Source organism: Dermacentor variabilis, chromosome 7 (assembly GCF_050947875.1).
Source record: "Dermacentor variabilis isolate Ectoservices chromosome 7, ASM5094787v1, whole genome shotgun sequence".
Classification (NCBI taxonomy): domain Eukaryota; kingdom Metazoa; phylum Arthropoda; class Arachnida; order Ixodida; family Ixodidae; genus Dermacentor; species Dermacentor variabilis.
In genome coordinates this window covers 61,437,566-61,455,885 of record NC_134574.1, presented here as the reverse complement: position 1 = coordinate 61,455,885, position 18,320 = coordinate 61,437,566, and the positions used below count along the sequence as shown (strand labels likewise).

General features: G+C 47.6%; 1 protein-coding gene across 1 annotated transcript in view; it reads right to left on the bottom strand.

Annotated features, from left to right (window-relative positions):
* LOC142589079 (uncharacterized) overlaps window positions 1-8,531 on the bottom strand; it is a 47,774-nt gene extending 39,243 nt beyond the window's left edge. The window contains exons 1-2 of the mRNA XM_075700861.1: window positions 8,481-8,531; window positions 5,044-5,156 (exon numbers count right to left, since the gene is read on the bottom strand). Coding sequence (XP_075556976.1) covers window positions 5,044-5,156; window positions 8,481-8,502 — 135 coding nt within the window. The 5' untranslated portion in view covers window positions 8,503-8,531. The remainder of the gene's footprint in view (window positions 1-5,043; window positions 5,157-8,480) is intronic.
* Window positions 8,532-18,320: the final 9,789 nt, after the last annotated feature.

Here is an 18,320-nt window from a genome sequence, read left to right as displayed (position 1 = left end):
TTGCATAGATTTTCCCGTTGCTGGTCCACACAGATTCCGCCCCCCCCCCCCCCCCCATTTATGCTCATATTTCCTTTTCACTGCCATGCCAAGCAGCCTCTTTAGCGGTGGGCACAAATGTTCGTTCACATAAACGGGGCATGCAGATTCCGATCGTAGGTCTCTAGCTGTTTGTGATTCTTGTCTTCTTTGCTTTTTTCAAGGTGGCGTCACGTTTAGTTGGAACACGGTGACAACACTCAACGTCAGATGAACTGATTGCCTCATGGATTGCAGTGTCTATATCAGACAAAATAGTAGCAAGGTCCTCATTTTCTTTCTTTACAACGCCCTGTATTTCCAGATTAGAGTTTCGTGAGTACTGCTCTGACAGCGTGAGTCGCCTTTCAAGTTCACCTGCTTTTTTTTCCAGAGCAGCACATTTAGCGCGCAGTTCGTCATTTTCCTTTGCCTGACTTGCATTCTTTGAGAGCTCAGAATCAAGCTTTTGTCTCATTTCCTCGATTGACTCATGCAACAAGTCAATGCTCTTACTCATTTGGTGTTGCTCATTGCGCACCTCCCGGATCTCGTTCCTGAGGTCACGTTCTGATGCATCTTTGAAGGCTTTGAATTCTCGTTTAATTTCTTTGAGCAATTCAGCTCTTATCTCTTCCTTCAGCTATGCAAGTTCCTCAGCCATATCGGCAATCCTAACATACTGCAATTGATGCGCGAAACGAGCAAATACACACTCAAACTTGGCAGTGGTGACGACACTGTATGAATATAAATGCAAATGTATATGTACAGTGGGCACTAACCTGTAGTAGGAACAAGCAGTAACCTTCAGTTGAGCGCCAAGGCAGCGTGGTCACCACTGCCAAGTGAAAGGACGGGTGGCTGGTAGTCTGCTTTTACAGCAAAAGTGGTATCGCAAGATGCCGAGATATTCCCTGGAGCCGATGATAGGCGCCACGCCTCCTGGTGGTAGCCAGTCCAAAAGCTGCGTCTTCCGTGCTTTCGCTGACCACGGCGATGCACGTGACGAAGACCGCTTCTTTCCAATACGTCCGTTCCAATAATTAGTGTTGTTAATTATTGTTTCTTTACAGAAGCACTAACAATTAACAGCACGACTGGTCCTATTGAGGTGTGTATAGCACAATAACTTCAACCAATCAAACAATCAATAACGTAATAATAATAATAATAATAATAATAATAATAATAATAATAATAATAATAATAATAATAATAATAATAATAATGTCGTTTATATCAACGACATCTATTTTTCAGTGCAACCTCCTGTAAAGATCCGACTGTTTGCCGACGATTGTGTCCTTCATTCCAGCATAAAGCAACACGCTGATCAAGTCAGACTAAATGATGCATTGCATTCAATCAGTGCATGGCGTGATAAATGGGGCTTGAAACTCAATCCTTTGAAAACGGCAAGCATAACATTTAGTAACAAAAAAGATCCTTTACAATATACTTACACCATTAAAAATGCTTATGCTAAAAAAAATAGGCAGGTGAAGTATTTGGGTTTCACACTCACAAGTAATTTGAGTTGGGAACCTCATGTAGATAATGTTTCCCGTAACGCACTGAAAAAGCTGCCATTTTTAAAACGACAACTACGCCATGCGTCACCTGCTGTAAAGTAAACAGCATACAAAGCTCTCATTAGGCCAAAATTCGAATATGCGGACCTAATCTGAAGTGCGTATCAGCAATAATTAATTTAAAATATAGAAAGGGTGCAGAACATGGCCTTGAGGTTATCTATTCTATAGCTATTCGCGCTTCTCGAGCGTATCAGTTCTTCGCGATAGTGCGAAGATGAAAAAACTTGATCATCGCAGAATGGTATCCAGATTGAAATTTATCAGCTTTACCATGGTCACTTTAAAATACAGCGTGAACGTCACATAACCGAGCCGCCAATACGCTTTGCCCGCACACAACACAACAAAAGTGTTAGGCAACCATTCAATCCCCTTAGCATGCATCAATATTCCCTGTTTCCCCATGCTATTTCATTATAGAATAAATTACCACAAGAATGAGTTAACGCTAATACCACACAATCGTTCGTTCATCTTGTGAAGGGTTTTTCTTTTGATTAATAGCATCATGCACATAGGGAAGGAAGTTAATTAATCATCGTCTGTGTTTTGTAATAAAATTAGGTGAAAATGCTGAATTGAGTGATCTGTTGTGTGTCCATGGTTTGTCAATACTTTCTTGTTGAGTTGCCAACTCCAACTGTTGTTCCTATATCGTATTTATTGTTGATAAGTCTAAATTGCAAAGGCTGATGTTCTTGTATACTATATTTTATATATTTTTATTATTATTCTATATTCTATTTTCCGATTTCCAGCCTTGTTTATTACTAGTGATGTAACCACTCCTGCTTGGGCCTGAATAGGGCCTGCAGTATTTGTAAATAAAAATAAATAAAATAAATCGTTAATCACAACCTTTGTGCATAACTCATTTACGTTGCTGCCGCCTTCTTCACTACCTGACGTACTTTCTCATCCGGGTTTCCTTTATTTTCGCGCAGTAAGCTGTTAATTAGACGGTTCATACAGCGGTAATTGAGCCTAGAAAACTTGTTGTCCAAAATTGCACTGCTTTTGTACATGATTTTTCGGAAGCCCAGCAATTTCCGTAGCAGCTCGAAGCTTCTGAACCGTCGATAAACTTGACATTTATTTTTCGGCGGGCATATAACCGCTGCGATATTTATATAACAGAATGACGGTAGCCGTTCAAGCCTTGCTGTAGCCTCATGCCACTAAGGATGCGCAATTCTACTGGAAACGTGCTGATCGGCAATTATGTATTTCAATATATCACCATCATCATCAGCCTGGTTACGCCCACTGCAGTGCAAAGGCCTCTCCCATACTTCTCCAACTACCCCGGTCATGTACTAATTGTGGCCATGTCGTCCCTGCAAACTTCCTAATCTCATCCGCCCACCTAACTTCCTGCCGCCCCCTGCTACGCTTTCCTTCCCTTGGAATCCAGTCCGTAACCCTTAATGAACATCGGTTATCTTCCCTCCTCATTACATGTCATGCCCATGCCCATTTCTTTTTCTTGATTTCAACTAAGATGTCATTAACTTGTGTTTCTTCCCTCACCCAATCTGCTCTTTTTTTATCCCTTAACGTAACACCTATCATTCTTTCCATAGCTCGTTGCGTCGCCCTCAATTTAAGTAGAAATTTCAATATATACTGCTGACCTTGTCGGCCCAAGCGGGAGTGGTACACAGGATACGCAGTACAGTTACGATGGCCGCTACAATATTAGTTACAATGGCAATTATATCTGAATACGATGAAAGCACGGTGCAAGAGGCGCGCTTGCATATGATACCGTCCGAATGGCACTTCTGCCGACAGTACACAGGTATACCTGTAACGAGCGCATGAGCTTATCCGTTTCGCGATATTTTCTTCATGGCATCTGCTCCGCGCAATCAAAGACGCCTTAAGCGGGCTCAGAAACTGCCCACGTATCACCACTTAATTGCCCATTAAAGTTCACATCAAACGGTCCATCAGTGCTCGATGATCGATCATTGATGATCGATGTTCGATCAGTGAACGAATTCAATACATGCAACTAGCCCAACATGGAGTCTTAAGACGCCAGACAGGAGTGTTCATAGTCAATCCATGTGACCCCCATAAGTTTTACGCTTAGGAATTTCTACTGTATATTGAGGTCTTCACATCGCCAGTGTATAATACAGAAGTGCATAATGCGAGGACACGACAAATAACTGCACCGCACTAGCATGAAGCCACTGCACAGTGTGTGCTTTAAACAGAGCAAACATTCTCGACCAATCTGTACCGGAGACGGGCTCGTTAGAATGTCAGGGACGAAATATTGCGAAATACCGCGTAACACACATAATCGTCTTTTTATTTGTTTCTTTTTTCTGCGGCCCCTTCTATTTGTTCTCTGGAGATAACGCCACTCAGCACAAGATAAATGTCGCGGTTCTACAAATCAACGCGGACAACTTCCGCCTATTTACTTGAGCACGACATATCAGGTTGCATGTGATGCGTCCATTTTCTGTGTGATATGTTCCCTTTGCCGGTCGATAAACGCTCGGTAGGTCAAGACTGCGAGGCCTACCATTGATTCCGAGATATTCACCGAGCCTTGTGACCGCAGAAACTCATATTTAGGCGCACGCAACACTCCAAGCTCCACAGTGCATATATAGAGACCAGCTCGACGTGCACCGGCCGCGGTGGCTTATTGGCTATGGTGCTGCACTGCTAAGCACGAGACCGCGATAGTAAATCCCGGCCGCCTTCCGATGGGGGCGAAATGCAAAAGCGCCCTTGCACCATGCATTGGGAGCACGTTAAGGATCCCCCGCTGGTCAAAATTAATGCAGATTCCATCACTACGGCGTGCCCCCTAATCGAATCGTGGTTTTGGCTCGGAAAACCCCAGAATTCAATTTCCACGATGCGTGGAAAAGCGGAGTGCGAACAATGTTTAGTGTCAACTGCGTCTTGTTCTTATTTTGAGTTCCGTCTGTCTTCTCATCACGTCCTGCGCGGCACTTGAGCCATTTGCCTCATGCGAAATGTCTGATGAACGACACTAGTGACCATGCCCACGCTCTGTCTGCGTTGCTTCAGGAAACAACTTCCTATGGGTCCCGCAACGTGCGACTATAACCGAGCAGGCACGTTTATTAGCATGGCGTGTAATGAACCCCATACTCGAGGCCGTGACCTATACTGAATTCGCACCCGCCGTGGTTGCTCAGTGGCTACGATGTTGGGCTGCTGAGCACGAGGTCGCGGGATAGAATCCCGACCACGGCGGCTGCATTTCGATGGCGGCGAGATGCGAAAACACCCGTGTGCTTAGATTTAGGTGCACGTTAAAGAATCCCTGGTGGTCGAAATTTCCTGAGTCCTCCACCACGGCATGCCTTATAATCAGAAAGCGGTTTTGACACGTAAAACTCCACACATTTTTTATACTGAATTAGTGACTCACGATCTCGAAGCAGTCGAACAGCCCGTGGGGTCTGTGCACGTAGTCGTGGAAGCCGAGGCTGAACACTGGCCTCCTCTTGATACCCAGCGTCGGCGGCAGCATCCAGTACGCCTCTGGAGGAAAGCAGAAAAACAGCCACTTGTACAACAACCATGACGGTGGCAATGTGCTTACACGTTGAAATGTGCAGCGCCAAACGAAGCGAAGCCCAGATAGCAAGAATGTTGAGGTGGTGGTTGTTGTTTTTGGGTAAAATGCGTACAAGACATCTGTTACTTGGGTGCTTCCGCGTGCTGTGCGTTTGGCACACGCTAAAGAACCCCAGCTGGTCAAAATTACACCGGAATCCCACAGTACGGCATGACTCGTAATCAGATCGTGGTTTAGGCACGCAAAACCGCAGAGTTTATTTTTTATTATTTTTTTTTGCTTGGGTTCTTCGTCATGATTCGCGCTGCTCCTCCTACTTTATATTGTAGTAAAACACGTTGTTAGGCTAGTTGGTCCATTGTACTAAGAAAAAAAGAACAGCCAATAAAAGACGCACACAGGAAGCATATGTTTCCTGTGTACGTTTCCTGTGTGCGTCTTTTCTTGGCTGGTTTTTTTTTCTTACTGCTTTTTATTATCATCAGGTTGCCCACTTTTCGAGCTTGCTCACGTAATTGCGTCAGACATTACTGCACACCCGCTGTGGAGGCTCAGTGAGTACACTCTCAGCACGGTAACGTTTAATAAAGAAGCATATTCTCACATATTTGTGCACTTATACATAGAAGTTACATAGTAATCATTAGTCCGGTAACTTTTAATAATGGGGCATACTAATGCACCTATAAATTAGAAATGATATTGTAACCTTTACTCAAGTAACGTTTATTACAGGGACATATTTTCACAATTTCGTGCACCTATGAATTAAAAGGCATATAGCAACTTTCAGTATAGGTACACGTAGTCTTTTTTATTGTAACCTTTCGTATAAGCATACAGTCTTGCAACTCTTCACCCGCTCGTCATTCTGCGCGTGTCCATGAATATAGGATAACTGATTCTTCGAGCATCCGTCAAACTTCACCGCAATGCACTACCCTAACTCGCCAAGCAGCACCTTACAAGAATTCTATTTCAAAAGACCGGCCGGATATTAACAACTTTCCGTTAGCAACGTCACAGGGATAATGTTCTGAAAATACGGGCACTTAAGGCGCATAGTCGCAACTATGAATGGCGTGGTGCGGCTAAGCCCAAGGTCGCGTCGCGGTTGGATTCGGGGCGGACCCATTGCAATATAGTGGTCGAATGCAAGAATCACTTAGGTGCGCGTTAGGTGCACGATCCCAAGTGATCGTTGTTGCACAGTGAAATAGCTTGAACCTCACTCTGGGGTTCACTTGAAGCTGTACGTTCAGAAAGCCTGCCGTAGGAAGCTGATAACGTCAAGATTCGCAGAAGTGTAGAAGAGCGGTACTTCTATGGGAGCCTATCTTTGATGCGAAAGAAGAAGGTAACTCACAAGGCTTCTTTTTTTCTTCTCCCCAACTCTTCCTTCGCGCCACAGCGTTAAAAAATTAAAATAATAAGAAAGGTCTGCCTCTTTGGCGCCAGGACATAACGTGCGGTATTCGGCGCGGACATTCCACAGCTACCTTAATTCTACGCAAGTAGGAAGATACCTATAAAGAAAGGCGTCAGACAAGGAGACACAATCTCTCCAGTGCTATTCACTGGGTGCTTGGAAGATGTATTCAAACTATTAAACTGGGAAGGTTTAGGAGTAAGGATCGACGGCGAATATCTCAGCAACCTTCGGTTTGCCGATGACTTTGTTCTATTCAGCAACACTGCAGACGAGTTACAACAAATGATTGTGGACTTTTAAAGATGGAGTGTAAGAGTGAGGTTGAAGATTAATATGCAGAAGACAAAGATAATGATGAATATGCGGGCAAGGGAACAAGAATTCAGGATCGCCAGCCAGCCTCTCGAATCTGTGAAGGAGTACGTTTACCTAGGTCCATTACTCATAGGGAACCGTGATCATGAGAAGGAAATGTACAGAAGAATAAAAATGGGTTGGATCGCATACGGCAGACATTGTCAGCTCCTGACTGGAACCTTACTATTATCATTCAAAAGGAAGGTGTACAATCAGTGCATTTTACCGCTGCTGACATATGGGGCAGAGACTTGGAGACTGACAAAGAAGCTTGAGAACAAGTTAAGGACCACGCAAAGAGCGATGGAACGAAGAATGCTAGGCGTAACTTTAAGAGACAGAGAGCAGCTTAGATCAGAGGGCAAACGGGTATAGATGATATTCTAATAGACATTAAGAGAAAAAAATGGCGCTGGGTAGGTCATGTAATGCGCAGGTTCGATAACCGTTGGACCATTAGGGTGATAGAATGGGTACCAAGAGAAGAGAAGCGCAGTCGAGGACGGCAGAAGACTAGGTGGGGTGATGAAATTAGGAAATTCGCGAGCGCTAGTTGGAATCGGTTGGCGCAGGAGAGCGCTAATTGTATATCGCAGGGAGAGGCCGTCTTCATGCAGTGGACATCAAATAGGCTCATGATGATCATGATGATGATGATGATGTACACAGTATTCAAACAACACTGCGCTGATTTATTCGTTTTTAAGCAAGTGTGCTCTTTCGCACTGCGGCAAGTAAATGAATACTGCCATTATTCCCGTGCAGCGATCTCGCACCATGTTCTTTGGAGCTGCGCTGTCCGCACACGCGGGTTTTGCATGCCTTTTCTAGGTGCACCGATTGCGCCGACAGGGATTTTCGCGTCTGCGGGCTCTTACTGGAAAACAAGTCGCGCACTGTCGCTTTCATGAGGAGCTCGTTTCTACGCCACGTGAAGCCCTTGCACGTCAAGGACAACGATAACGTCGAGTAATATTGACGTGTTCCATTCCTGCGTCTGTGACCTATATAATGCAAAATATGACGTGCGCATGCACTCTCGTTTTCTATCGTTTTTTTTCTTTTATTTAGGGAGGGGGACAGTGGTTTCATCGCCTAACCTAATCGGACACTTCACTTTTCTGATTGAAGAGGCCGAAAACACAGCGCTGTAGGAACACACCTGACATGAGACAAAGAATGCTTTGCATTAAATGTAGAATCCAATGTACCATGACCTCGCGAGAAGCCAGGATGTCCTGCCTACAACAGGTCTAGCTGCAGGCACGCCAGGCCATTACAGCCTACACCTATTGCTGCAACTGTAACGATGATACAGATGGGCTCGACGCAGGGAACGAACGACGCAAGCACCCAATCCAAGCTGCCTGCAGCGCTGACATTTAACCCTGCAGCGGATGCTATAGGCGAATATTGTAATCGCACTCGTCTTCCTAGAATAATCGATAGTTGTAGCAACTGGGGCGGGGCAGTCAGCTGGAGACTTGGGGCAAGGTACCTTGTACGCTGAAGTTCTTCATCTTGGCTCCGATGCAGTCAGTAGGCGATCCGTCTTCTTCCACTTCTTCTTCAACAAGGGCATCAGATGATACTGATACTCGGTTGATTATAGGGAAAAAAGACAGTGCACGAAATACGAGACAGTGCACGATCCAGGTATTGGAGTGGACCGAGAAGGGGATACTACCGCGTAAAATTTTATTATTATTTCGGAAATTATAATTCTGACGTTAACATTATTTTGCTGTGGCACTAAAACTCCTTTTCAAGCCCACTATATATATGCGTTGCAGACACACTCATACAGATATAGGCTGAACAAGTCACACTTCAGCACTACGGTGCACTTCATTTACGGACATAGTCGGAGTGCGTTCGACAAGGCCTACCAATGGTTAAGCCACTTTTTTATCGGACACTCCGCCAGTCCCGCTTTGTTCTGACCACCGAGCTCTCCCACAAGCCCACAAATGCATTCTACGACGGGACACACGCGCATTGGTGTGCCTGCCTCCTTCCCGAGCAAGTTTGCATTCTGAGTTTTCGGGCTGGGTTGGGCCCGACACCTGCTGTCACCTAATGACCGCGAGATCAAGCGGAGTCGCCGCCTGGGGAAAACTGGCTGAACCACAATCATGACGCGGCGCGTCGTCTGCTAGCCGTTATTTGTTTGCATGTGTGCGTGCGGCGCACATATCCTTTAAGGGCGCTTCACCAGGCAACATAGCTAATTTTGGTTATACAATAGAAGTTGGCACCTGTCCTCTAGGGAGCGTGCTGCCGCAAAAATTTTTCAAATCGGTTCGTTAATAGCCGAGATAGAAATATTTCAGTGGCGCGAACCCATCATTTCAGGAGTCGAGCGCCGGTGCCAAGAGATACTCTGTCAACTTGCCCCGTCTACTGTCTAACCTCCGCAAGCGAAATTCCTTCCCTGCGTCCTCCCATACCGGAGCTCGACGATGGCGTGACGCATACGACATAAGCAGAGCCTTTATTTTCTTTTTTCTCTTTGGTTTTCTTGGGCTCGGCGCACTTCCGCTGACAGCGTCGCCCGCGAGCTGTTGCGATTGTCTCGTTTCGCGCAGCGCACGATTTTGCGCGCTGGGCTAAAGGACACCTGACTAGCGGTATAAGTCAATGCTACACGAATACTGAGGCAGGAACAAGGGGAGCACAGAGCATGATCGCGTACTGGAACACAGTAGAAAATTACATCGTTTCAGTGTCCGCGCGCGCTACTGCATGACGTGGTGACAAGCAGACGAAACGGAAGTATATCTCTCTTGCTGCCGTGCGAAGTAAAACGAAAACACGCAGACATTCGGTTTGTATGTTTTATTATTTCTCTAAACATCGGTTTGTTTACTGAACCAACACATTATACAAATAACGGATGTTGCGTTCAATAATTCTCGAAATCACCTGTCACTATAAGCGACGTCACAGCGTAAACACACGTACGTAGGCGCACTAGGTCGTATACGTCACCGTCTGGCTTGGAGCGCGGCGCCCGCGAGGAGCAGGGCAAATGACGTTTGGTTTGAAATTTCAGCTGGTTCCGCGGCGCGTAGCGACGTAATACTTGGCAGACACGATCTTTAGCGCGCATTGTATGCAGAACGCTCGTCAGCCCAAAATGGCCGTCACAAGCACAAAAAAATGAGCTCGGCAGAAGATCGGGCCGACGCCTATGGCCAGGTAAAAAGTAGACGGCCCAACCTCGGCCATCTCGGTCGGGCCGAGCTTGGTTTTTGCACGTGACCAGCTCGTTTACCGACCACCGGCAGGCGGTCGACAGACGACACCGGGCTGGCGTCATGACCACCGGTTAAATCATGGTGGCCGCGTTCGGCCGACACACGGGCCGCCGGCTTCCCCACAACGGCAACAGCATGGCCTGTCCGCGGCCAGCGTTCTTTTGACGGCATTCATTTTTAGGTTTTCTTCTTTTTCTTTTCTGAGTCACAGATACCGCGTGTTTTTTTATGTCGATTTGTTAAGGCCTTTTGTCGCAGATACCAGCGTGTTCCGCTTCTTCAATAGGGCTATCTTAAGTGGTGGACATTGCATTCTGGAAAAGTCGCAAGTGCCGAACCATTTATTTGAAAGAATCGTGTTAACTGTATGTTTAATTAATCTCTTTAGTAGACGTGCCGTAATGATGGAATTAGAGGCCGTCAACGTGCAGGACCTATGCAATCGGAACTAATTTTGTTACTAGCACCAATTTCTATATATACGAAGTCAGAGCCAGCAAAATAAGCTGGAGTCCTGGTGTCCTATAACGTAAAGCTATTCCAATCTCCCGACGTCAAATTTACGTTACGACCGACGCAAGCACCGGGCAGTAACCTGCTGCGCTTGAAAAGCCCAGTCAAATGCGCTCCTCGTATATAGGAAGTCAATTATTTCGCTGAAGCGAATAGCATTGCCTACATTGCGCAGATTTTCTTATCAAATTGGCTGACAAGAGGCGAGGAGCACGCTGAAGTGGATAGGGTTTCGATGTGGTCAAGCTAGCACAATGAAAGTAGATAACCGGATGAAGAGGGTGGTGCCGGCGTCTGCGATTGGTCCGCTTCCCCTTAGCTTGTGGCCGGTCGAAATTTTTTTTTCCGAAATTCCGAGAAAGATTCAATTGTGTTCGGCATATTCATGCATCTACGTCATTTTGACGAGGTGGGTTAGCGTGGTTTTGCGACATCGCGTGACTAACAGGTGAAGTGGGAGCAGCACGAAAACGTTTGATCAATAACAAAGATCAAAGGGCGAAAAAGGCGTCGAATCAGAAATAATTATTTTGCTTTCGTTTGGTCTAATCATACGTAATCCGTGTGCACACATCATATCACGTAGGGCCTTCTCGCGGTTTTCGCGATGTCGCGTGACAGACAGGCGAAGTGGAGGTCGCCCGAAAACTTTTTGAACAATTGTGGAGAGCTAATTGCAGAATTTTAATAGGAAATGTTGGAATAGCTTTAGCTTATAGCGTCCCTGATTACTTCCCTCGAGCAGTGCATATATACAAGGTGTTTCAGCGAACACTAAAAAATCTGTAAAAGTTGCCTGTGGCACATATCACAATTCTAGTTCATGAGCTGGTCTACTCGAAAAATTTAGATCCGAAATCGTATAATTAATAAAAATTTACTAATTATTTTTTAACTAATTACACTATGTCCTATATTGCAATTTACAAGTTCTAGCCGTGGAGTTCGCAAGGTGGATCTAGTTGGAACGAATTTTCAAGATGACATCAGTTTGGAGATATAAATTCCCGAACATTGCGGAGAAATGCATTGGCGTTCCAGTTAATTTGTTAAAAAAACATCGGTTCGTGCACTGAAGCACACAAGTAACTGGAACGCCAATGCATTTCTCCGCAAAGTTCGGGAATTTATATCTCGAAACTAGTGTTGTCCTGAGAATTCGTTCCCAGTGAATCCGCCTTGCGAAGTCCACTGCTCCAATTTCTAAACTGCAATATGAGTCAAAAGATAATTAGCTAAACTTAGTTAGTGGATTATTGTTAATTAGTCACGTTTGCATTCAATTTTTTTTGCTAGTAGTGTCCACAGCTTAGAGTAGACCGGCTCGTAAACTGGGATTGGGCTATGTGCCACAGGCAACCTTTAAAAAAATTTGAAGGTGTTCGCTGAAACACCCAAGTAAACAGCTATGGCACCAAGGCATTTAGCCGTATACTTTCACGTGTAACCTGAAACTGGTTGGTTCCAACTGTATAGGCCCTGCATGTTAACGGACTCATTTACACCATTCCAACACGTGCACTAAGGTTATTAATTAAAAAGATAATTGGCACAACTTTGTCAATTAGCAACCTAAGCACTACTACTCATTCCGAAAGTAATGTCCACCTGATGAATGTAGCCCAGATGAAGAAGCTGAATGCAGGTACCTGCAAAAGGAATTTTAAGAAGATTGACATAAGACAGCCTATATAAGTTGGCTATTTCATTCATGCACACGTTTGTGTCTTAAGGCATGCTGCTGAAGGCGAGCGCTTTGTAGACAAATTGTCACTACGGTTCTTTTTTTGTCGAATTTTACTGAAATATTTTGATACGACCACAACAGGAATTGGAGAACGTTGTTGTGAAATGCTGTAACAGTAGGTTATAGTGCTTGGTCAAACATAAAATGTGAATTAATCAATGACAGTCTTGTATGGGCACTTGAATATGTCTTTGCTTGAATTGCATAAGTCCATTCGCTGGAGAACTGCGCAGCCCCGTCACAATTGACTGATTCTGCTGCAGTCCCACTCTGGTATCTGAAATAAAGACGTGTACTATGCAAGTTTCAGTAATGGGACATGTACAGGCACGTACCCAGGGAAGGGGGGGAGGGGGAGCTCGGGGAGGCCCGGCCGTTCCCCCTTCAACAGAAAAAATTATCACGTGGGCCGATCGTGGTAGTGCAAAACGGGTCGAAGATCACTGGCACATACCCCTGTGGACTCGGGAACCTATAACGCGCCCTTCGGAATTTTCGACCCGAAGGGCGAGGATCCCGAAGCACTCCCCGTATGGGGAGTGCTTAACGCCTGCTTTACCTCCACTGCGAGTCGGCCCGGCATTCCACTGTCTTCGAAGCGGCCCACGTATGGGGAGTGCTTAACGCCTGCTTCACCTCCGCCGCGGGTAGGCCCGACTATCTTCAGGCTGACCCACGGCGGAGGGGAAACACTTTGCTTTTCGTTTGAGAGCTTCGACTGTCGTGAGCTTTCGCTGCCATTCCATCTTCACAGAATGGAATGGTTGTCAATTTTGTCACTCCTTTTGGACGGCGGTCGTTATCGGCATCTCCTGGGGTGTGGAGGCCAATTTTCTCATCGATTCGGTCCCCGTGCGATTAAATCAATATGCGTTCAGTTGTCACCATCCATTGGAGCAGGCAGGGCGTAGTTTATTGTTTTAATTATAATATTTTATTTTATTTATAATGCCGAACACAATTTTTGTGTCACAATCTATTCACGCGCATCGCTGTTGCTTCGTTAGTTCAACCTTCTTTGTTTATATTTATGCAGGGGCCAGGAAAGGGATTCGGTTCACCGTCAGCTAGTCGGTATGCTCGAGGAACGAGTTGTGGCCGGAGAAAGCGCCAGTTGCGTTTAACTTTTCTTTTTGCTTCATTATTTCTGGACTGACAGTTCGCCGCGACACTTGCAGATCCTCGGAAGCATATACCTGCGATATGGGTTAGATAAAGTGGAAAATAAAATCATGCGAAGCAGCGTCCATCAGCATACGCTGCAACAACCGTTAAACCCATAAGCACTATGCCTGTCACCCGTTACCTCGTCTGGCTTTACCCTTATTCATAAAAATTGGCCGTGGCTTAGCTCGGCTATGCCAGCATATACGTAACGAAAGCTAAGGCATAGCATGGGTAGCCTTGGTTAATCTTGATTGCAAGTTCAGGTTAATCTGGTTGTTTAGCTATGTTGCGGCGGCGTTTAGCCAGTCATTCGGCGCGCTGTTCATCTGTTTCCTGGACGATTCGTTTCCTCTTCATCTCGATCCGATGTCGATTCCAGGCCTCCTGCTTATCAGAATTGTCCCCGTCCATACTGCCGATTAACTGTGGTTGCGGCGCACGCGAGCTCTCCTTTTCAATCCTCCGACATGTTATCAGGCATGCCACGCAGCTGGCGAAGCGAGCGGAGGCGAGCGCAACGACGAGAAACGCGGTGTGACATCATAACAAACGGCGGCGGCGGAACATCTGTGGCTCGGTGCTTCAAGTGGCGCATGCGCTGTAGTGACTAGGGAGCGAGCGAGAGAGAAATATCCGCGGCGAGGCGCGCGTTGTGACGTCATGTGCCTCCTCGGACCACCGCCACGGTGAAACCGCAAGTTCGCGGCCAGTAAAGCTTTCGCTTTGAAACGTTGCTAAAAATCTTTATTTTGCACTTCCGCTTGTTAACTTGTTCTTGGCAGGGTTCTTCCTGCGCATATTTCATAAGCAAGTCCATGCGATGGGCTTCTTTCTTTGCCAAGTAAAGCAGAGGTGTACCTCACAGGCGTACCTGTGAGATACACGTTATTTCAATTCTCTTTTGCGGGTTTACGCGTCTTCATGGCAAATGGTGCGCATTATCCATATTTGTACTAGTAAATGTACCTCCCCCCCCTCATTTGCATTGAAAGGTTACCTTGGGTTGGGCCCCCCACCCCTGAACATGTGCCTGGACATGTATAACTGTTGTTTGAGTGCTGAATATTGGACGAGACGCTTTGTGGCTCCTCAATAACCCTTAAGCGTTGTACTTATGAACAGGTTCTGACAAATCCATGAATTTTCGTGACAAACAATAAATACGCATCGCACATGCAAACGCAGTATCACCTTATTTAGCCTCAAAATAAGCATCGCAAAAATCTTACGCCAGCGCGGCGAAATTTGCCTTTCTTCAAGTTATCTTACGCGGGTCACCACGACAGCAACGTGCTTACGTCGCTGCGCATGGCATATACAATACGCTACAGCAACTGCATGCACATATCGGGGCTCCATGCGTGTTGCGATGCAGCCACAGTCGCTTAATTCGTTTGCACGACAAGCTTTGGCATGCGAACTCTTGCACATTAAGTGCAGCTACAAAGACCACAATGCATCGAATTTAGGCCGTGCTATTAACATGTTCATTTCAACACATAGAAAAGTGCAGACGACCTGTAGAAACAAAGAAACGCGGCCTTACGCGCTCTCCTTAGCGTAAATAATACCTGCGACATATTTGTAAATGTGGATTTACATAGGAGGTGAAAATCCGCAGCCTGGAAATGTCCATTTCACGCGATCAAAAAGCGCAGCGCCATAGAAACCGTGTGAATCTGCGTCGATCAAGCAGCCACTGAACGCTTCTTGTCGCCAAAAGCTCCCCCAAACAATCACCACCTACACGCCCGCCTCTTGCCGGTTCCTTCCACTTGAATGCTGCCTGACCCGAATGCCACAGACGGTTGAGACGACATTCTCTATTTCGCTCCCCGATTTTCGCTCCGTCCCCCCCTCCCGGCGCACAAGAAGACAGCGCCGGCAGGCGTCAACATCTTTTCAGGCGCCGACTATGCGGCGACGGCATCCTATTGGGGGCGAGGACTTAAAGTTGGTACGCCCACACTAGCGACAAAAACGCGCGCGACACACCGCGCGCGGCGAGCGGTGCTGTCGCGCGCGGCAAGATTCACGAAAAGCGGCAGCAACGCGCGGCAAACACGCGAATGGGTGCGAGACCCATTTTTCGCGGCAGACGCAAAACGACCGCCAATCAGAAGCGAGCCGCTTTACGAACCGCGCTGTTGTGGCGCCACCTGTCGCATAAGCAAAGAATCATAATCTATGGGCTCTGAGACTGAACAGTGACACGCGCGCCGTAAAATCTCAGAGGCCATTTCCAGTCAAGGGGGCTGTTTTTGTTAAGCCTTACCACACCGCCACTGAGGCGTCGACGAAGAATTCGCCTCGCAATGGAGGCGTTTTTGGAAACCGTTCGCGGATATGCGTGCCTCTATGATAAATCGAGCGTCGGACAAGGAGCTGCGCGCCAACCGCTGGCACATTATGGACAGCAGTTTGGCATGACAGGTGAGTAATTGGTGAAGGCGGGGAAGCAGAGTGTGCGCCTGGCCCTCAGTGTCCCTGTACCGCACCCAAAAATTTCTCGTCCGCTTTCTGGCACGTCGGCGTCACACAAGTAAAGAACAAACAAGTATTATAGTGTTCACAATCACCAGTAGCTCCTCGTCCGTATCCGACATGCCTGAGCGTGGCCGGCAGTGGCGCAAAAAGACACAGACACTTCCGATGGAAGACGGGAGGGAAGACGACGAAGTCGAAGATTGCGGACGTGCTTCGCATGGGCTCTCGCTTTGAGACCGTTTTTCGGTGGAACTCCCTGTGCTGTGGACTTGCTTTTGGTGGGATTGTCCACAGGAAGTTTCCCTCTTCCTGCGGACACCTAATTTCGGCAAGTTTGCCCCCTTTTTAGGGGTTTTTCCACGCTTTTCGTGCTCAACCACCGCGCGGCAAAGTTAGGCCTCATCATTAGGCCGAGCCGCCGCCGACGGCACCGGGCTCCGGGACGGTGACTTGTGGTTGTGGGCCTCTGTGAGGCTGAAGACAATGGAGTACTCCGTTGAGGGAGAGACTATAACGCCCGAAGAGTTCGAGGCGGGAGAATGGGCCTGGGTTTTGCGGGCTCAAGATAGATTCAAGAAATCTGTATACGGGAACCGTCCCGAGAGTAGGCCTAGCGAGAAGCAGGCGGGCAGCGACGGGCGTCAGACGCACGGAGCAGAACAAGTCAAGCGCGGGAAAGCGCCGGTGTGGAAGAAACGGGGACCGTTTCTGAAGATGCCAGCCAAGGACTTCAAGGTTGTGTGCCGACCCAAGAATTGGGACTTGAGTATGGTGACGTCGAGGGAACTCGGATGTGCCTTGAGAGCGGCAGCGGAGCTGACGAATGCGACTGCGGCGGAGGAAGACCTGGTGCGGGTCAACGAGACAAATAACACGATGACGGTGAGCACGCCGTGTATGCATCGCTGTGGGGCATATGCGAATGTAAAGACGCTCAAGCTGAGCGGTCATGACCTTGAGATTTCGGCGTACGTGGCGGCGCCGGAGAACTCTGTGCGCGGAGTCATTTACAACGCGTACAACGGATGCCCACTGGCTGAAGTTCGGGCGGGATTCTTGAAGAGGAATGACGGCATAGAAATTTTGGATGCCAGACCTTTGGGAAAGTCGAAGGCGATTCAGATAACGTTCGGGGGGAAGCATGTTCCCTGGCAGGTTATTTACTGGAACTGTTTGTACGCGGTGATTCCGTACAGAGAGTTAGTCGAGACCTGCTATAACTGCAGACGAGTGGGACATCGGGCGGACGTTTGTTATCGTCGGAAGACTAATCTGTGTCGCCGTTGCGGAAAGGATCATCCTGCGCCACCGGAAGGAGAGCCGCTGACCTGCACTCCGGACTGCATCGTGTGCCATGGGGCGCACAACACGGGGAGCCGGAACTGCAAGTTTCGTCTAGCCCGTAAGCAGCCGACGGGCCTGCAGCAGGGCAGTGAGGACAACGGCCAAACTGACAAGGAGGAGCGGCGCTCGAGGCCCAGGAAGCGGTCATCCAGTGGTGCGAGAGACGATAACAAGAGCAGGGACCGGTCCACTTCCTTCCCACCACTTCCCGGACCCGAGCGTGGCAAAGGAGAACAGGGTTCCAGTCATGGAAGAAGTCCCAGTGCCACGAGAAAAAAGGTGAGCTGGCCCTACGTGGCCTCCCAGAGTGAGACTGCTCGAGAGAAGGAGCTACAAAGGCAGGTGCAGCAGCAGGCTGAAACGATTAAAAAGATGGAAGTCAGGATGGCAGAGATGGAACGCGCGCTTAAAAGCGACAAAGGACAAAGGGTACAGACGCCGGTGGTCCAGGCCCCACTGAAAGCGGCACAGGCGACTGCTTCTCGCGAGAGCGAGAGCACAGCTATGGAGGTGGAGAATCGGGGGAAGCTTAAGAGGCCGCCATCGACGGATGAGGGAGCTAATGCAAAGAGAGTGGCAGAAACTTCAACGGCGGACACGCCGCAGCCAGTCGTTAAAGTCACTAGTCTTAGGGGGGAAATGTCTGCCCTTGCGGACAGAATAGGAAAACTGGAGGAAAGACAGGATAGATTGGAAGCTCGGGTCGACAGGATCGAAGCCAGACTAGACAAGATTGAGGAGCGTCTTGACGCCTTCACCAATGACATGCGGGCTTTCCAAACACAGGTTATGGGCATGTTTCAACAGCTCAATGCTACGC